This window comes from Scyliorhinus canicula, chromosome 1 (genome assembly GCF_902713615.1).
Source record: "Scyliorhinus canicula chromosome 1, sScyCan1.1, whole genome shotgun sequence".
Taxonomy (NCBI): Eukaryota; Metazoa; Chordata; class Chondrichthyes; order Carcharhiniformes; family Scyliorhinidae; genus Scyliorhinus; species Scyliorhinus canicula.
Window position 1 is genome coordinate 19,418,460 of NC_052146.1, and position 21,611 is coordinate 19,440,070.

General features: G+C 45.8%; 1 protein-coding gene across 1 annotated transcript in view; it reads left to right on the forward strand.

The window, feature by feature from the left end:
- The first annotated feature begins 249 nt into the window (after nucleotides 1-249).
- mvk (mevalonate kinase) overlaps nucleotides 250-21,611 on the forward strand; it is a 38,963-nt gene continuing 17,601 nt past the window's right edge. The window contains exons 1-6 of the mRNA XM_038819791.1: nucleotides 250-455; nucleotides 1,445-1,535; nucleotides 10,945-11,092; nucleotides 15,669-15,819; nucleotides 17,180-17,335; nucleotides 20,434-20,537. Coding sequence (XP_038675719.1) covers nucleotides 1,458-1,535; nucleotides 10,945-11,092; nucleotides 15,669-15,819; nucleotides 17,180-17,335; nucleotides 20,434-20,537 — 637 coding nt within the window. The 5' untranslated portion in view covers nucleotides 250-455; nucleotides 1,445-1,457. The remainder of the gene's footprint in view (nucleotides 456-1,444; nucleotides 1,536-10,944; nucleotides 11,093-15,668; nucleotides 15,820-17,179; nucleotides 17,336-20,433; nucleotides 20,538-21,611) is intronic.

Sequence of the window (21,611 nt, forward strand, 5' to 3'; positions counted from 1 at the left end):
GCCCATCCGCCTCCGCCCCTCCACCATTGGCTCTCCGCATCCGGTCGCTGATTGGCCCGCCGCCGCCTCCCTCCGATTGGGCGAGAGGAAAACGCGACCGCCATTGGCTGGAGAGGCGGCCTGTCATCGATTGGCTGGGAATGGGGTTGATTGACGGGGCGATCCGTGTTTCGATTGGTGGCTCGGCAGGTGAGTGCTTCCACCTGACTGGCCGACTGGAGGGAGTCCCGCCCTTTTGGCTGCCGCCTCGAGCGGGACGTAACGGCACAGCTGTCAGAGCCAGCGCGGCGGCTGGCCGGTCAGGAAGGGGTGGGTGCTGCGCATGTTGTGGCTTCATCAATGTAAATAGGTGGACAACCTCCGCTGCTTCGCCAACCCCCTCAGTCAGAAGTGGTACGAAATATATTAAGTCACAGAAAATGCAGGAAACTCGCGGCTGCCTCTGAGCCTTCCAGGTAATTAATAGACCCTTCTTCGCCTGAACTAACATCAGAGGAACAGACTGGAATGTGGTCGGGAGGTAAAGCGGTGACGGGGCAGGAGGACCCGCTGCTGAAGGTGTTGCCTGTGGTGCACCTTGGCCTTTTGTTTTGAGTCAGAAATCTTTATGGAGCCCTGAGCAAGGCTTCCCACTGAGGGGATGCCGCACTGCCGCAGATGCAATGTCAAACCTGCCTTCGTGGATGTACACGACCCCCAAGGCAGTACTTTGAAGAACAGCAGTGGAGTCAGCCTTGGTGCCCTGACCGATACTGACCCTTCACCTAACATCACTTAAGAGGTTATATTTGATCACATTCCTGTTTGTGGGCGCTTGCTGTGTGTGGAGTCATGCTGTGCACCATACATTACAACAATGACTACACTTCCAACAGTCCCCATTCTCTGTCAAGTGATTTGGGACATCCTTGATGTGGCAATGCCAGGGCTGGACTGGGGTGGGCACAGTAAGTGAGTCACCTGATGAAGGAGCTACGCTCCGAAAGCTAGTGATTCAAAAGAAACCTGTTGGACTTTAACCTGGTGTTGTAAGACTTCTTACTTGGGACATCCTAGCAGTTGCTATATTAATGCAAGTCTGCCTTGATGTCCTACATAACATTCCAGTGTGAGTGCCATAGTTCATGAGGAATGTGGCATACAAACATACACATTAGAAGCAGGAGTAGGCCACTTGAATCTGCTCTGCTATTCAATAAAATCTTGGCTGATCTGATTGTGACCACAACTCCAAATCACCACCTACCCCTGATAACCTTTCATTGTGAGCTTTGCTGGCATTCTTTCATTGTTCTGGGTGTATATATAATAGTCTTGCTCAAAACTTCTTTAATCATTTTATCGTGTGAATTAATTTTGACTTTGCAATTTAAACAAATTATCCCAATCAAGAAGTTAATGGATTGAAACTTTTTTTAATTAAGTTAAAATTTATCTCTTTTAGGATACACTTTGGAATGGCAAACAAAACATTTATTATATCTGCCCCAGGGAAGGTGATTTTGCATGGAGAGCATGCTGTGGTCCATGGAAAGGTAAATCATAATTTAAAAGGAAGACTTGCCTTTGTATTTCTACATCACAGCATTGCAACATTGTTACAACAGAGAAGGAGGCCATTTGGCCCATTGTGTCTGCACTGGCTTGATGCACAGAGAGATCTGGGAGTTCAGGCCCATTGTGCCCTGAAGGTGGCAACGCAGGTCGATAGAGTGGTCAAGAACGCACACAGCATGCTTGCCTTCATTGGACAGAGTATTGAGTACAAGAGTCGGCAGTCATGTTACAGTTGTATTGGACTTTGGTTAGGCCACATTTGGAATACTGCGTGCAGTTCTGTTTGCCACATTACCAGAGGATGTGGATGCTTTAGAGAGGGCGCAGAGGAGGTTCACCAGGATGTTGCCTGGTATGGAGGGTGCTAGCTATGAAGAAAGGCTGAGTAGATTAGGATTGTTTTTGTTGGAAAGGCGGAGGTTGAGGGGGGACCTGAATGAGGTGTACAAAATCATGAGAGGTTTAGACAGGGTGGATAGCAACAAGCTTTTTCCAAGGGTGGGGGTGTCAATTACAAGGGATCACGATTTCAAGGTGAGAGGGGGAAAGTTTAAGGGAGATGTGCGTGGAAAGTTCTTTACGCAGAGGGTGGTGGGTGCCTGGAATGCTTTGCCAGCGGAGGTGGTAGAGGCGGGCACGATAGCATCATTTAAGATGCATCTAGACAGATTTATGAACGGGCGGAGAACAGAGGGAAGTAGATCCTTGGAAAATAGGTGACAGGTTTAGATAAAGGATCGGCGCAGGCTGGGAGGGCCGAAGGGTCTGTTCCTGTGCTGCAATTTCCTTTGTTCTAGTGCCATTCCCCTGCCTTTTCCTTGTAGTCCTGCACATTCTTCCCTTTTCAAATAAGAATCTAATTCCCTCTTGCCTGCCTTCATTATGATCTCGGGTAGTGAATTCCAGACTCCAACCACCTGTTTTGTGAAAAAGTTTTTTTTCGTATTGCTTTTGCTTCTTTTGCCAATTATTTAAAATCTATGCCCTCTCGTCCTAAATCTCTTCGTGAGTGGAAACCGCTCCCCGCTATCTTTTGAGAAGGTGACTGAACAGGTAGACGAGGGTAGAGCAGTTGATGTGGTGTATATGGATTTCAGTAAAGCGTTTGATAAGGTTCCCCACGGTCGGCTATTGCAGAAAATACGGAGGCTGGGGATTGAGGGTGATTTAGAGATGTGGATCAGAAATTGGCTAGTTGAAAGAAGACAGAGAGTGGTAGTTGATGGGAAATGTTCAGAATGGAGTTCAGTTACGAGTGGCGTACCACAAGGATCTGTTCTGGGGCCGTTGCTGTTTGTCATTTTTATAAATGACCTAGAGGAGGGCGCAGAAGGATGGGTGAGTAAATTTGCAGACAACACTAAAGTCGGTGGAGTTGTAGACAGTGCGGAAGGATGTTGCAGGTTACAGAGGGACATAGATAAGCTGCAGAGCTGGGCTGAGAGGTGGCAAATGGAGTTTAATGTGGAGAAGTGTGAGGTGATTCACTTTGGAAAGAATAACAGGAATGCGGAATATTTGGCTAATGGTAAAATTCTTGGTAGTGTGGATGAGCAGAGGGATCTCGGTGTCCATGTACATAGATCCCTGAAAGTTGCCACCCAGGTTGATAGGGTTGTGAAGAAGGCTTATGGTGTGTTGGCCTTTATTGGTAGAGGGATTGAGTTCCGGAGCCATGAGGTCATGTTGCAGTTGTACAAAACTCTAGTACGGCCGCATTTGGAGTATTGCGTACAGTTCTGGTCGCCTCATTATAGGAAGGACGTGGAAGCTTTGGAACGGGTGCAGAGGAGATTTACCAGGATGTTGCCTGGTATGGAGGGAAAATCTTATGAGGAAAGGCTGATGGACTTGAGGTTGTTTTCGTTAGAGAGAAGAAGGTTAAGAGGTGACTTAATAGAGGCATACAAAATGATCAGAGGGTTAGATAGGGTGGACAGCGAGAGCCTTCTCCCGCGGATGGAGGTGGCTAGCACGAGGGGACATAGCCTTAAATTGAGGGGTAATAGATTCTTTAAAGCAGCACAGGAGATCAGTTTGTTGCTCCTGGGCCCACAGCCTCCAATCCTCTGGGGCTCCTCCGGCGGCCATCTTGGATCCCTTCCCCCGTTTTTTCTGAGGAGCTGCTGCTGTTTTTTCCCCCTTTCCACTCCGAGTTCGAGTCATGGACTGCAGGGAAAGTCGTTCAGCACACCTTCCCCCACCGGGAGACGTCGAAAAATTTCCGTTTTGGGCTCTCAAAAGAGCCGAAAAATCTCTTTAAAACGGGAGCTTCCAAATGTGTGGCTTACTGATCCATCACAGCCACCGGAAGTCCCACTCCCCATTGAGGGGTAATAGATATAGGACAGAGGTCAGAGGTGGGTTTTTTACGCAAAGAGTGGTGAGGCCGTGGAATGCCCTACCTGCAACAGTAGTGAACTCGCCAACATTGAGGGCATTTAAAAGTTTATTGGATAAGCATATGGATGATAAGGGCATAGTGTAGGTTAGATGGCCTTTAGTTTTTTTCCATGTCGGTGCAACATCGAGGGCCGAAGGGCCTGTACTGCGCTGTATCGTTCTATGTTCTATTATCTACCCTGTCCAAGCCTGTCATGATTTTGAATACCTTTTTCAATCTCCTCTTGGCTTTCTGCTCTCCCAAGGAAAACAGTCCCAACTTCTCCAGTCTATCTTCATAACCGAAGTTCCCCAACTCTCTTGAATCTTTTCAGCACTCTCTCCAATGCCTTCACATCCTTTCTAAAGTGTGGTGCCCAGAACTGGACACAATACTCTGGCTGTGGTCGAACTAGTGTCTTATGCAAGTTCAACATAACCTTCTTGCCCTTGTACTCTATGCACCTATTAATAAAGCCCAGGATTCTGTATGCTTTGTTAATCACTCTCCCAACCCTTCCTGCCACCTTCAATGACTTGTACACATATACATCCAGAACCTTCTGCACCTGCACTCTCTTTAGAAACATGCCCTTTATTGGGTGTCTCTCATGTTCTTCCTACCAAAATGAATTAACTCACATTTCTCCACATGGAACTTCATCTACCACCTATCCGCCCATTCCACCAACTTGTCCATGTCCCTTTGATGTTCTACATTATCCTCAACGGTTTACGATGCCGACCAAGCTTTGTATCAACTGCAAATTTTGAATTGTGCCCTGTGAATCATTAATATATGTCAGGAAAAACAAGGGTCCAAACACTGACCCCTGGGGAACACCACTACAAACCTTTCTCCAGCCTGGAAACATCCATTAACCTGTTTCCTTCACTCAGCCAATTTCCTATCAATGTTGCCATGAGCTATAACCTTGCTCTCAGGTCTGTTGTGTAGCATTATATCAAATGACTTTTGGAAGTCCCGATATACCACGTCAACCGCATTGCCCTTGTCAACCTGCTCTGTTACCTCTTTAGAAAAACTCAGCAAGTTACATAAATGCAATTTTCCATTAGGAAACCCATGCTGGCTTTTCTTAATGAACCCACATTTGTCCATGTTATTATTGATTTTGTCCTGAATTATTGTTTCTCAATGTTCCCCCACCACTGAAGTTAAATAACTGGGCTGGGCAAATCTTTACACTTTTTTTGCAGTTCTCTGGCATTTGCCCTGAGTCTAAAAAAGATTGAAAAATTCTGGCTAGTGCCTCTGCAATTTCAACTTTCACTTCTCTCCGTATCCTTGGATACATCTCATCAGGTATGGTGCCTTATCAACTCAAAAGTACGGATAGCCTATCGAATACCTCCTCCTTATCAATTGGAAACCCATCTATTGGCTGAACAACCTATTTTTCACATGGCCTGAGTAGCATCTTCTTCCTTGGTAAAGGCACGTGTATAAGCGTGCATTTAATATGTCCTCAATGCCCTCTTGAGTCCTTCTGCAAATCCCCTTTTTGAGCCAAAATTGATCCTACATAGTTCCCATATAGCGTAGGACAGTTTTTCTCAAACTTCTTTTCCTGGGACCCACTTTTACCAACCGTTTGACTTTCGCGACCAACGATGGTTGACCTTTGTAACACAACATTTTCGCTTATCTTTAATGCGACAGGTGAGCCTGCTTTGTCCCCATGATCTCACTTGCTTTGTCATTCAGTGTTACATTTCTGCTAAGAACTTCACCAGAGGGCCTGGAGCTCTGTACAGAGCTAATGCCAGCACTGCCTTGTCCTGCTGTGGACTCTCACGAGCAGTTCTCTTCAGCAAATTCAGCTGTGAGTTCCTGGCCAGGGGCGGCACGGTAGCACAGTGGTTAGCACTGTTGCCTCACAGCTCCAGTGTCCCAGGTTCGATTCCCTGCTTGGGTCACTGTCTGTGTGGAATCTGCACATTCTCCTGCGTCTGCGTGGGTTTCCTCTGGGTGCTCCGGTTTCCTCCCACAAGTCCCGAAAGATGTGCTGTTAGGTGAATTGGACATTCTGAATTCTCCCTCTGTGTACCGGAACATGTGCCGGAATGTGGCGACTAGGGACGTTTCACATTAACTTCATTGCAGTATTAATGTAAGCCTAGTTGTGGCAATAAAGATTCTAAAAAAAAAAAAAATCTATCTGCACCCCTGTGATATGAGACCAGGGCTCTGACTGGAAACTGCCGTCACCACTTATACTGAGCTCCCATCTTCCCACTCCATGTTCTTTGTAGATCCGCTGTTCTTGCTGTCTCTCACCACTCGTTCTGAGCTCATGAAACGGGCACAGGAAAGAGAAAAGGTCTTTAAAAAGCAACCCGTTTGATTCGGAACGATTTCAAGCCATTGAGCTCATCAAGGGGGTGCAAGTGATATCAGATAAATGTAATGGATAGTCTTGCCATTTGTAATTGCTTTTTAAATTAGTCGATGAAATTGCTGCCCTGCAATCCATAGAATCCCTACATTGCAGAAGGAGGCCTTTCGGCCCATAAGGTCTGCACCGACCCTCTGAAAGAGCACCCTACCTATGTCCAAGCCCCCATTCTATCCCCGTAACCCAGTGAGTGCACCTAACATTTTGGACACTATGGGGCAATTTAGCATAGCCAATCCACCTAACCCGCATATCTTTGGACTTTAGAGGAAACCCACACAGACACTGGGAGAACGTACAAAATTGTACAGACAGTCACCCAAGGCTGTAATTGTACCTGATGCTGTGAGGCAGCAGCAGTGCTAATCACTGTGCCACAATGAGGATGAGCTATTTACACTGTCAAATATACCCTCCATGATATGCCTTGAAATTTCACATTAGCTGTATAGATCACCAGAGTTTGATAAAAAAGGGCCTTACAAGATGCACTGCAGTAACTCACCAGGGTTCCTTCGACAGCACCTTCCAAACCCACAGCTACTACCACCTAGAAGGACATGAGCAGCAGATACTTGGGAACCCCACCCTGACTTGGAAATATATCGCCATTCCTTCGCTGTCGCTGGGACAAAATCCTGTAACTCCCTCCCTAACAGCACAGTGGGTGTACCTACACTGGAAGGACTGGAGCGGTTAAAGAAGGCAACTCACCACCACCTTCTGAAGGGCAACTAGGGGTGGGCAATAAATGCTGGCCAAACCAGCGACACAGACGTGTGTGCAATGTGTCCTTGGACACTGTTATGGGCCAGGGTTTAGAGAACCCCAAAGTGTATCATGGAGTTCATCTGATGCAAGCTTTTAATAGATTGTAGTATGAGGAGCACACGGCCCACTCTACAGGTGTGGTACAGCAAAAATAGAAAAGTATGTTTTAAAGCAAAACAATGTTTATTCTATGAACTCAAGTTAACCTTTTTAAAACATACAGTGAACATCTCAGCAACCATTAATTCAAATACAACCCCCAAAGAATACATCACGAAGTAATCATTTAAGCTTTCCTTTTAACATCCATAAGACTTAAAACACCTTTTACCAGAAGCAGATTAGGTTTACATTCACTACTGAAAACATTTATAATTCTGAATTCACCAAATGATCAAGAGAGAGTCTTTTCATGGCAGAGAGATCAACAGTACACCTGTTCTGTCTGGCTTCAGTTCCAACACTGAAAACAAAACTAAAACACACCCTGCAGCAAACAGCCTAAAACGAAAATAAAAAGCTGACATACAGCCCAGCTCCACCCACTCTCTGACATCACTGCAGTAATAAACACCCATTTCTTAAAGGTACTCTCACTACAGATATTTATATACATAACCATTTATAAACACCCATTTCTTAAAGGTACTCTCACATGACACCTCCTCCCAAGAAAAAAAAATAAACCTTCAACTTGAAGATGGTTTCATTTTTCACCTTTTCACTATCCTTTAAGAAATGCGCACAGTAAATATACTTTATTGTTTCAAAAAACAACACAAGCAAACAGGTATAATATAGTACGTTTCTTTTTTTTCTTCTTTCTCCAACTGAAATCCTTCTCGATTGACACTTTCTTTGAACAAGAAGGTCTCTGCACAATCTGTCCATTTCTCTACGCCTTGGCATTTCTCTTTAAAGTCAGATACTTCAGTTCAATCTGATCAGAGTCCCTTGTAATTCTCCATCACAGGAGCATTGGTTATCACAGCTCTCAGGCAGTCAAATGCCTGTTGAAACTCCGCTGTCCACTGGAATTTGTTACGCTTCCTGAGCAAGTCCGTTAGTGGAGCAATCACGCTACAAAACATTTGCACAAATGTTCGATCAAATCCACTCATGCCAAGAAATCGCATTATTTCCCTTCGTCTTGAGGGTATTGAAAACTTCTCAATAATTGTTGGTTTCACATCCCGTGTGACCATTCGACCCTGTCTGATTGTATGGCCAAGGAAAGTGACTTGGGTCTTTCCAAATTCACTTTTGGCTAGGTTTATCACCAAACCCGCCTCCTGAAGTCGATCAAATAACTCCATCAGATGTTTCAAATGTTCTGCCCATGTCTGGCTGAAAATTACCAGACCGTCGATGTATACCGCACAATTGGGTAATCCTGAAACAACTTTGTTTGTTAACCGTTGAAATGTGGCTGGTGCGTTTTTCATGCCAAATGGTATATACCATCTGGAGTCACAAAAGCTGAAATCTCCTTTGCCCTTTCGGATAAAGGTACCTGCCAGTATCCTTTAAGTAAATCCAGTTTAGAAATAAAAGCTGATTGTCCCATTTTCTCAATGCAATCCTCCAAACGTGGGATAGGACAAGAGTCTGTTCTTCTAACTGCATTAACCTTTCTATAGTCCACACACAACCGTTGGGTACTGTCTGGTTTTGGTACCATCACTATAGGTGAGCTCCATTGGCTGCAACCCACTCCAATTATGCCATTTTTAAGCATACTCTCAATCTATCTGGATGTTGTTTGATTGGAACAGCATTTCCCACATCTACATCATGTATAGCCATTTTGGTACTTCCCAATTTATCTCCACAAACTTCCCATGAAATATCGATAACTCTTTCAGGTCAGTCTGTTTTTCCTCTGGAAGGTAACTCGGCAATTTATCCCAATTTTTAAGAACATCCAATTTAATTTGAGGTATGTCAAATTCACAGTCATCTGGATTCATTTTTCATTTCATTTTCATTTGGTTCGTCACTTTGAGTTAGAATCATTAAAACCCCCTACTTTTTCTTTCCTTACCTTTCAAAGTACCTTTTAAGCATATTCACATGACACATTCGGTGTGTTTTTCTTCTATCCGGTGTTTTTACCACAATCAATCAGGACCCTTGTAAAAGGTTCCCTCAAATACTGGAATGGGTATTAAGGGCGCTGGTTTTATCACTGCTTGAGGTTTCCCTATCACTTGACATGTGTGACATGATTGACAAAATTTAACTAAATCTTTATGTAGTCCAGGCCAAAAATATGTTTCTGGATTTTAGCTTGAGTTTTCCTTATCACCAAATGACCTCCCACTGGTACCTCATGTGCAACTGTTTTGTTTATACATTCATGGTATGTGAGCATCGCTGGTTGGGCCATTACCCATCCCTAATTGCCCTTGAGAAGGTAGTGGCGAGCTGCTGTCTGGAGGCATTGCAGTCCATGTGGTGTAGGTACACCCACGGTTCTGTTAGGGAGGGAGTTCTGGGATTTTGACTCGGCCACAGTGAGGAATGGCGATATATTTCCCAGTCAGGATGGTGAGAGGCTTGGAGGGAAACATTTTAAGTGGTGGAAGTTCCCCATTCTGACCTTACCGTGGAGGGAATCTCATTGATGGAACAGCTGAAGATGATTTGGCCCAGGACACGATCCTGCGGACCTATTGCAATGTTGTCCTGAAACTGGGGTGATTGACCTACAACCATCACAACCATTTTCCTTTGTTGCAGGTATGATTCCAACCAGCGGAGAGTTTCCCCCCCCTATTTTCCATTGATTCCAGTTTTGCTAGGGCTTCTTGATGCTATACTCAGTCAACTTCTGCCTTGCTGGCAAGGGAAATCACTCTCACATTGCCTCTGGAATTCAGCTCCTTTGACCATGTGCCCCTGGAGTTCAGCTCTTTTGCCCCTGTGTGAACCAAGGTTGTAATGAGGTCAGGAGCTGAGTGCCTCTGGTGGAACCCAAACTGAGCATCAGTGAGCAAGTTATTGCTAATCAAATGCCTCTTGATAGGGGTAGTTGATACCCCTTCCATCACTTTACTGATTATCATGGTAGACTGATGGACAGTAACTGGCCGGTTTGGATTTTCCTGCTTTTGCTGGACATGCCTGGACAATTTACCACATTGCCGGGTAGATGTCAGTGTTGTAGTTGTACTGAAACAGCTTGGCCATGGGCACATCAATGTCTGGAACTCTAGTCTTCTGTACTATTGCCAGCATGTTATTAAGGCCCATAGTCTTTGCAGTATCCAGTGCCTTCAGCTATTTCCTGATATCACGTGGGGTGAATCAAATTGGCTGAAGACTGACAACCGATGCTGGGGACCTTGGAGATTTAACAAACCCTTGGGACAAACTACATTATGTTTTCTTCCCCGCATACCAATGTAAACCTACTCCCGTTATGATTAACCTCCAATTTGACCTTTCATTTAATTAATTGGTTGATTAATGTAGTTTTGCATTTAAAAACTCCTAGAGGCAGTTTAAATGCTAATTTCTGAACAATGGCAAATCACTTGTCTGACTTGTAATCACTCTCTGTATTCGATTTTTATTAATGACCTACACAGTGTTGTTAGAAGGGTAATTTTTTGTAATTTTTCTTTTCATGTTCGTTTCATAAAATAGATGTTATGGCACATGTCAATCAGCATCTAAAAAATGTAATGCTTTTGTTGGGTATCGTTATTGTAGCAGAGGCAGAAATCTCTGACCTTCTGAATGTGAAGAGTTTGCAGACGTTTTTGTTAATTCTAAGGTATTCATGCTAACTATTTTTTTTGATTTATAGGTGGCTCTGGCTGTCAGCTTAAACTTAAAAACATATCTCCGGATACAACCATGTTCTGATCAAAAAGTACAATTAAACTTACCAAATATTAACGTCCATCTTAACTGGAAACCTGCTGCCCTCCAGTTCCTGCAGTCAGCAATTGACGGTAAGATGCAGCCAAATCAACAGCATTTTAATGAATAAAGGGCATTGCACCTGCAAGTTCTCTTAAGGGGAGGGGCAGAGACATTAATTCATAAAGACATAGCTTACAAAGTGGTACAGCCCATAGAAAACCATGCTAGGAGGCAGCATCTGTACTTTACTCGGCTGTGTGGTGGTACATAATGATTAAGGCCACATCCTGCCTTCACACCAAGATCCATGGATAGGTACAGTAAGAATTCTTACAACACCAGGTTAAAGTCCAACAGGTTTGTTTCAAATCAATAGCTTTCGGAGCACTGCTCCTTCCTGAGGTGAATGAAGAGGCATGTTCCAGAAACATATGTATAGACAAAGTTAAAGATGCAAGACAATACTTAGAGTGCGAGCGTTGGCAGGGAATTAAGTCGTTACAGATCCAGAGATAGGGGTAACCCCAGGTTAAAGAGGTGTGAATTGTCTCAAGCCAGGACAGTTGGTAGGATTTCGCAAACCCAGGCCAGATGGTGGAGGATGAATGTAATGCGCCATGAATCCAAGGTCCCGGTTGAGGCCGTACTCATGTGTGCGGGACTTGGCTATAATTTTCTGCTCGGCGATTTTGCATTGTCGCGCGACGTGAAGGCCGCCTTGGAGAACGCTTACCCGAAGATTAGAGGCTGAATGCTCTTGACTGCTGAAGTGTTCCCCAACTGGAAGGGACATTCCTGCATGGCGATTGTCACGCGATGTCCGTTCATCCGTTGTCGCAGCGTCTCGCCAATGTACCACGCTTCGGGACATCCTTTCCTGGAGACAACATTGGCCGAGTCGCACGAGTATGTACCGCCACCTGGTGGGTGGTGTTCTCACATGTAATGGTGATACCCATGTCGATGATCTGGCACGTCTTGCAGAGATTGCCATGGCAGGGTTGCGTGGCGTCGTGGTCGCTGTTCTGAAGGCTGGGTAGTTTGCTGCAAACAATGGTTTGTTTGAAGTTGCGCGGTTGTTTGAAGGCAAGTAGTGGGGGTGTGGGGATGACCTTGGCAAGATGTTCATGTTCATCGATGACATGTTGAAGACTGTAAAGAAGATGTTGTAGTTTCTCTGCTCCAGGGAAGTACTGGACGACGAAGGGTACTCTGTCAGTTGTGTCCCGTGTTTGTCTTCTGAGGTCGGTGCGGTTTTTTGCAGTGGCGCGTTGGGAGATGTTCAACATCTCACTATCAAAGGGGACCCACGATGGCCCAGGCCTCGATCTCACTGATCACCAAAAAGTCAAAAGACCCAACACCTTGTGGAGCATACAGATCCATCTCTCTCTTAAACACTCATTCAAAAATCCTAGCGAAAGCACTGGCGTGCGCCTGGAGAGCTGCCTGCCAGAAGTGATCGCAGAAGATCAGACGGGGTTTGTCAAGGGCAGACAGCTAACAGCGAACGTCAGACACTTGCTGAATGTAATAATGACCCTATCTGGGGAGAGGACACCAGAGGTGATAGTATTCCTGAACGCTGAGAGAGCATTTGATAAAGTAAATGGAGGTATCTCATGGAAGTGTTTGAGCGGTTTGGGTTTGAGTAGGGTTCACTGCGTGGGAGAAGCTCCTGTACAGAGCTTCTACAGCGAGTGTATGGACGAAAGCCACCAACTCAGAGTACTTCCGGCTGCACAGAGGAATGAGCCAAGGGTGCCCGTTATCCCTACTTCTGTTCACAGGCAATCAAACCACTGGCTTTCGCCCTTAGATCGGCGGAGTGGTGGACAGTCATTCAGACAGGGGGAAGAGAGCATACCGTGTCATTCTATGCAGATGACCTGCTCCTCTATGTGTTGAATCCCCTCATCAGCATGGGAAAAATAAAAGGAAACTGGAAGTTCAGTGCCTTCTCAAGTTACAAACTCGACCTGGGAAAGAGCAAAATCTTCCCAGTGAACCTCCGAGAGGGAGGAGCAGGGCTGGAAGAACTGCCGTTCAAAGTGACCCAAACCAAGTTCAGGTATCTGGGCATTCAAGTGGCCCACACTTGTTGGAGGCTCCACAAATGGAACCCCTCCAGCCTGGTGGAAGAGGTGAAGAGGGACCTGCAAATATGGGACTCAATCCCTCTTTCGTTAGTGGGAAGGGTAGAGATGGTCAAAATGAATGTGGGGTGGGATTCTCCGCTATCCGGCGGAGCGTACCGGCGCCGAGGCGTGGCCTGAACTACTCCAGCGTCAGGCCGCCCGGTAGGTGCGGGATCCTCCACACCTTCAGGAGCTATGGCGGCGCGGGTGGGTTTGGTGCCGCACCAGCCGGCACCGAAGGGACTCCGCCGGCCGGCGAGAGTTGGCGCATGCGCGGGAACGTCAGTGTGTACTTGCATCATCCCAGCGCATGCGGGGATCTTCGCGCCGGCCATGGTGACCGTTACACCGGCTAGCGCGGAGGGAAAGAGTGCCCCCACGGCACAGGCCCGTCCCCGAATCGGTAGGCCCCAATCGTGGGCCAGGCCACCGTGGACCCCCCCCCCCCCCCCGGGGCTAGATCTCTCTTCCCCCTGCGCCCCCCCCCCCCCCCCCCCCCCCCCCCCCGAGGACTCCGCAGGCCGCCCGCAGAGCCAGGTCCTGCCAGTATGGACCTGGTATAATATACGCCCGCGGGACTGGCCGAAAACAGCCGGCCACTCGGCCCATCGCGGGGTGGAGAATCGCCGGGGGGGGGGGGGGCGCTGCTGCCAACGGCCCCCGAACGGCGCGATTCGATTCCCACCCCCACTGAAAAACCAGCGCCGGAGAATCTGGCAATGGGGCAGAATTCATGCCGCCCCCGGCGATTCTCCAGCTCAGCGGAGGGGGGGTCGGAGAATCCCGCCCGTGCTGTCCAGGTTCCTCTTCGTATTCGGGTCACTGTCACGCGGGGGTGACACGTGGAGTCGTACCCATCTGTGGCGGATGTCAGAGCATCCAGAGCCCTGGATGGGGAATAGGATAGACGCCCTGGTCTTCGCCTCACTGATCGCCAGGCGGAGACGTCTGGAAGGCTGAAAGTTGGCAACGCCATCCAGGACCACTAGTGGCTCTCCGATCTGGCCAAGTTCCAACAACTAGAAAATTCTCAAGGGGATTCAAGGAGAGATTCCATGACATGTGGAAGAAGTTCACAGACCTGTTTGCAACGAGCAACTAATTGGGGGGGGGGGGGGGGGGGGAGACGACATTAGCATGAAGGAATGGAGAGGAAGGCTATTAGCAGGAAGGGACATAGATCCCTCCCACGTGTGTCAAATCAGGAAGACGAATCAGACTAGCCTTTCCCGAGAACTCAAGGGGGGAACAGGACATCCCTCCCCTACAAACAAATGTAATTATAAACAATGTAAAGAGTCCTGGCAATAATTGTAAATGCGTATGCAAAGTTGTGTGTTGATTTTTATTCCTAAATGTTAAGAGTCCCAATAGAACACTTTTTTTTAAAAAACAAACCACATGATACACACTAATGTAAATAATGTAGGGAAAAGGTAGAACTGGGACCACTGTTGCAGACACAGTGACAGCTAGTGATACCTGTGTTGGTGTTATTAATGTGTTGGTTATTATTGTTTCTATATTGTTCTGCAAAGTTTGGGTATCAAGTGCAAAATTGCAATAAAAATATTTTCAAAAAGAACGATTATAGAGTGGGGAGGATACATTTAATTAATTTAGGGTCCGGTAAAATTAAAGGGCTGAACGACTCTTGAAGGTTGGTGACTTATCTTGCTTTGTGCTGAATTTGGTGTTCCTACCATTTTCACTCGGTGATCCTGTTGCTTTTGGCATCAAAGCAGTTTAAAGATTCTAGACAGACAGTTTATCTGTACCGGAAACATAGTGTTGGGTTGAATTACTTTTTAAATCTGTCTGTGGTACCTGAACAGTTTTTAAAACATGCAAGTTGGGTGGAGAGAGGACAGGAAATAATCCACTCGGGGGTCTTCTGCCTTCAGTGTCTCAGTTGCTTCTGCCGTTCTGCAGAAAAATCAGGTGGTTATCACATGACCTGCCTCCCAGTGCCCCAGATACTCCAGTTATCTTGGGATCATGGCTGGGAATTCTCCTCTCAGCCAGGGTACCCCATTGTCCAAGCGATATTACCTAATGGTTTGCCTCCACCCAGGTGATTGTCTGGATACTTTGCTAATGGATTATCTCTCTTTTTAAGGCAGTTAGCCCTAGTGCGGCTTTGCAGACAGGTTGTATCTTTTTCAGTAGTTTTGCGATGTAGAAGATACAGTGATGCAAATATGGCCCAAGCCAGCCGGCCTTCGGGCCCAATGCAAAGTAAGCATTCAAATTAAATATATACTGCCTGTGTAGGAGTGGTCAGAGGTAGAAAAATGATTGTTTGGGATATATAGTTCTGGTATTAACTCTTCTATTGTTCGCATTTATTATACTTCTCATCAAATAATGTGTAGATAATTGTTAAGTCAAGGGATCAGGATGTTGTCTGTTGCTTCTGGTGTTCCTTTCTTCAAAAGCAAAGTAGTGGCACAGCAGAATACTTTGTGTTGATGCACTGACTTCCCATTATCCCCACTAATGACGATTGTTGTTCGCTTTATTTCAGTAGCTGATGTGTTGAATCCAAAGACTGCAAGCCAGATACAGGTGGATCAACTGAGACGGTTTGCAGGAATTCCAGAAGGCTCCACAGACACAGCAAGCATCAGTATCCTCTGCTTCCTCTATCTGTACAGTGCTATCTCTGCCAGCTATGGGTATTGGATTTTTCTACCCCATTAATTCACTGTGGAATGAAAGATGCGATTCACATGCCACCAATTTTGATTATGGAAGGCAGCAGAATGATGTCAATATTGCATCTGTTTAGGCTGTAGTATAGAACCAATTAGAAATGTATAATAGGGCAGCACGGTGGTGCAGTGCTTAGCACTGCTGGATCACGGCGCTGAGGATCCGGGCTCGATCCCGGTCCCGGGTCACTGTCCTTGTGTGGTTTGCACATTTTCGCCGGTCTCACCCCCCACAATCCAAAGATATGCAGGGTAGGTGGCTTGGGTGGACAGAGTTGTAACCTAAAGATAAGAAAAAGATCAGATGAGAACATAGGTCAAAGTTGTGGATCAACAGCAAACTAACTGAAAGTACAAAGCTCTGTGTGTACCAGGCTTGTGTTGACAGCACCCTCCTTTACAGTAGCGAGGCATGGACATTGAGAACGGTGGCTGAACAGCTTCCACCTCCGTTGCCTGAAATTAATATTGGTGATCTGACAGGAGAGAGTGCCGAATTGGAAATAAACCAGTACGTTTGGATCCCCAACATGTTTGCCCCTTGAGTCAGTGGTGACTCCTTGACTGGATCATGTGATCTGAATGGATGGCACCCCCTTTCCCAAAGACATGCACGAATACCAGCTTGCTATCGGCACAAGACTAACAAGTCACCATGGCTACACCATGTCGACCATATAAGGATATCTGTAATGAGACCTCAAATTTACGGTGATCAATGTTATACAAAATAAGACCTTGCTGTACTGGAGTGCCTAGAGCGAAGCAGCGAGTAAGAGCATTGAACAAGTAAATATCTAAGAAGCTACCACGTGGCAGAAAAGACCGCCCAGTGGAAGGAAAAAATATCAGTCAACCATGGGTTAATGCTGTTTATCTGTACCAGCTGCGGAAGGGAATGCCATTCAAGAGTTGGCCCCTACACCGCAACAATGTTCAGTTCAGAAGTTTACATCAATATCTCGGCACAGTCCATCATTTCCTGAGGCAAATGGATGCCTATTAGTGTATTTAGAAACATTAGGGAAGAAAAAATGTGTGGAAGGGGTAGATGTGTTAATCAGAAGCTGCAAATACAGTAGCGAGAAAGAACATGACCAACAAAGGGATAGAAACAGAACTTTGGACAGTGTTTTTTCCTGGAGAATGCTTCAAGGAGGCAAGAGGATTATTTATGTTTTTGTACGGAAAGAAATGAGAAACAGTAGAAAGAAATCTGATGTTGAGAAAATATGCAACTTCTATGAATCTAACCTATATTAATGTAGCAGTCAAAACTCCTAAAATAGTATTATGCTGATCTTATTTTTTTTTTAAATTGCAGGCAGATGCCGAGTTTAGACATATTGGTTTGGTCTGAACTTCCTATAGGAGCTGGTCTGGGATCCAGTGCTGCATACTGTGTGTGTCTGGCAGCAGCCCTTTTATCAGCCAGTGGGGCTATTACTTGTCCTGTTCCACAGGAGAAAGATACCACCAGGCAAGTAAAGATACTTCTGGTTTTATAGCCTGTCCTGCAGTATTCTAATGAAGGTTTCGCCACAACACAAAGATGTGCAGGGTAGGTGGATTGGCCATGCTAAATTGCCCCTTAATTGGAATAAATGAATTGGGCACTCTAAAATATTCTTAAAAAAGAAACAAAATGAAAAATAAATTGAATGTAGGGAAATGTGAGGTGTTTCCGGTGAATGCTTTGGGGGGGGTCAACCTTGGGGCTCTGCCATTTAAGGTGGCATGGGAGCGGTTTCGGTAACACACAAGTGGGCCACAATGCATAGGTGTAAGCAAACTGGGTTGGTGGAGGAGATCAAGGAAGACGTTAAAAGGTGGGAAAAGTGACAATAAACAAATCCAAATCCAAACCTGACATTGACTGGGAGGGTGAAGATGAACGTGCTGCCAAGGTTCCTGTTTGTCCCTCCTGATTTTTATCCCCAAGATGTTTTTTCAGACAGTGGATGCCCTAGGTTTGGAATTTGTGTGGGCAGGGAAGGTGCCGAGGATGAACAGGGCTTTGTGGCAAAGGCAGAGGTGGGAAGTTTGGCATTCCCAAACTTGTTGCATTACTATTGGACAGCGAATGTGGAGAAGGTGAGACTATGGTGGGAGGGGGCTCCCAGATGAGGTGGGGGTTGGCAGGATTGGGGATATATATGGGTGGTTGGGAGAGCAGGACTAGGCATTAGGGAAAGGATCAAGCAGAAATGGGAGGAGTTGAGGAGGGAGATAGGATGGGGACTTTGGTGTGAGGTAATGCAGCGACTGAACTCAATCTGCTCCTGCGCAAGAATGAGTTTGATACATTGTAAGGTGGTGCACAGGGTCCATATGACTCGGGCTCATGAGTGGGTTTTTTCCGGAGGTTTCAAACTGATGTGGGAGGGGGCCGGCAAATCATGTTCAAATGTTCTGGGAGTGTGAGGAGTTGAGAACTTTTGGGAGGCGATGTTTGGGACCCTATCAAGGATTGTAGGAGTTGAGGTGAAGCCGGACCCTATGGTGGTGATCTTTGGGGTGTCAGAGGTTCCGGAGTTAATAGAGGGGATGGGGGCCGATGTCATGGCCTCTGCTTCTCTGATTGCCCGACGATGAGTACTTCTGAATTGGAGGTTGGCTACACCAGCGGAGGCGCAGCACCTCTGGAGGACCTGAGTGTATTTCTCAGGCTAGAGAAAACCAAATTTGCCTTAAAGGGGTCAGAGGAGGGCTGCGAGGTACAGTGGAGGCCATTCTTGGTTATATTCAAGGAGCTGTTTGTTGAGGGATGGGATTAAAGAGAGAAAAATGTACAAACGGTGTACTTTGGTTATTAAGCTAGTGTTATTTTGTTAAATATGTTTGGAATAAAGTATCTTTTTTTTTTAAAAAAGGTCTACTGGTGGCCAGAAAACCATGTTGATTGTTGTAACAATCCATCTGGTTCACTAATGGCCTACATGTAACTTCAGACCCACAGTCATGTGGTAGACTCTTGAATGTCCTCTGAAATGGACTAGCATCAGTTAAAGGGCAATTAGGGATGGGCAATAATTAGAGATGTCCATATCCCCTGAACAAATTTTAAAAAAAACGATTAAGCTATTGCAGGGAGTTGGATTATTAGTGGGTGTATTTACTCCGGATTCTGTAAAGTACACATTTGGTAAAATATCTGTAACTTGATTCTGGACTTAGAAATATCTAATGTCGAGACTTTTAGTTGGATATTTTAAGTCAAACTGTCCAACCAACTGACTGAAATTCTCACGCTCGGTGTCTGATAGCAGTGTAGCTATCCACATAATGGGCGTTTTTATTTTTTGCCACTGATGCAAAAAACAAATCACTTGAAGCTGTAAAATCAAACCGGTCTGCCAAGATCAGCTGATGAGGAGATCCCCCCCATCTCCATTTTAAGTGGAACATGAGTACTGGCTCTATTCTAGTCACTTGTTTTTTGTTACCTGCTGCATTTTGCCAATGTGAACAGATAATCACTCGGCCCGTTGAAGTAACTTGAAGCATTACTGTCAGCTTCCCCAGATTATATGATGCAGATTGTGCTCCTCTCTGCCCTGTACACTGGCTGATCCACAACGGCCTACAACAGGCTGCATAAAAACTCATCTGATTTTGGGTAGCACAGTGGTTAGCATAGTTGCTTCACATCCCCAGGGTCCCAGGTTTGATTCCCGGCTTGGATCACTGTCTGTGTGGAGTCTGCACGTTCTCCCCGTGTCCGCTTGGGTTTCCTCCGGGTGCTCCGATATCCTCCCACAGTCCAAAGATGTGCAGGTTAGGTGGATGGCCATGATAAATTGCCCTTAGTGCCCAAAGACTGGTTTAGCTCAGTGGACTAGACAGCTGGTTTATAATGCAAAACAAGGCCAGCAACGCGGGTTCAAATGGGGTTCCTGGGTTATGGGGTTGCGGGGATCGGGTGGAGGCATGGGCTTAAGTGGGGTGCTCTTTCCAAGGGCCGGTGCAGACTCGATGGGCCGAATAGCGGCCTCCTGCACTGTAAATTCTACGATTCTATGACATCTCTGGTATCTATTCACTGAACCTCTAGTCCTGCTCCATGACAAGTACGAGGTAATTTTTTTAAAACCTTGCCTGTGTGAGGTTTTCACTTGTCAAAAGCTGTAACTTTCATAGAATCCTAGAATGGTTACAGCACAGAAAGAGGCCATTCAGCCCAAGTGTCTGCACTGGTAGAAAGCTGACTGGGAATCTAACCTCAGCAATGGCAGAGAAATGTGGAATCCTAACCACAAGATAACCAGGGAGACTTTAATCAGAGCAAATGAATCATCTTGGTATCAATTGTGTATTCCCCCAATAAGAAGCTAGTTCATCGAAAGGGTACAAATTGCAACTGGTGCCGTAAAATGAGATTTCAGTAGGATTAGGAAAGCTTAGAACCTGATTAATTGTATTTCAGATGCTGAACACGAGAGAGGAGAACTAAAGAAAAATTGCCTTTGAGCACAGTTCAGTACAGCAATGCCCTGGTAGTGTTTCATTGGGTAGAAATGTTGATCCTCTTGATCAGAGTTTCGATGATTTTATTTTTCTTTCTTTACCCACAACTAGATGGAATGAGGATGAACTGGAACTGATTAACAAATGGGCCTTTCAAGGAGAGAAACTAATCCATGGAAACCCATCTGGTGTGGATAATGCTGTGGGAACATGGGGTAACGTTTATTTGTATTGAAATCAAAACAGTCATTTTGCGAATGCTGTAGTAATTTGTCTTGATAAAGTGCCATCAACAGCATCCAACAAAATAAAGGATATGAATTCCACCTTAACAAATACCAGCGATTTAAATTTACATGGATCCTGAAAGATGTAGTCAGAAGTAATGCAAAATCAGTGTTATCTCCATTGGCCAGGCAACAGGCAGCTCATTAAGAAAATGACATTATAAAAGTTCAGGAGGCCCAAGAAGGTAAATTAAACAGCATTTAATGAGTTAACATAAAGTAAAGGCTGCAAAGTGGCTTACAGCTCAAAGATCTCAGCCGGGACTACCAGCTCAAAGATCTCAGCCGGGACTACCAGAAGTGCCGGTCCCAGTCTGGGGCAGCTTTTATAAGGTAAATTCACAAACCCCAGCTAGACGGACCTCTGCTGATTAGCGGGAGAGCCTGTATTTCACAGGTCCCATGTGAGATCAGTTGAGGTGTCTCCGTGGGCCTCGTGAGGGTTATATACATGGAGAATCAAAACCCAACTTGGCAAATACTGTTCTTTTGCACTATTTTCCCTGGCTATGTATGTAGTCGACTACTTGAAATCAGCGCGAACATGCTCTTATGTTCACATTATGATGTACTCCTACTCCAGGAAGCACCACCAGGGATTCATATCTTGGAGGAGAACCTTCTGCTCTACAAACATCTAACTTCTTTGTGCAACAATCCCTCGACTCTTGCTATTGAGACTTGATTTAATAATAAAACCGTTGGAACAAAGAAAAGTACAGCACAGGAACTGGCCCTTCGGCCCTCCAAGCCTGTGCCGATCAGGGGGGGAGCATTGTGTGGCAAATCACCACTACACAGTGTGAACAGATGGAGATCTAATCATTTGGCTTGCCCAGTTACAGTCCGAGTCAGGGTTTGCAAGAAGATATCAATGCTGCGCCTGTAACTTGTTGTCGGGAGAGGGGGAAATAGATATTACTCATGTCTGACCTAATTAACAACCAGAGAGGGCATCGGTAGTTGGAGTAAAATGACCACCTGCTTCTTGAATTCATGCAT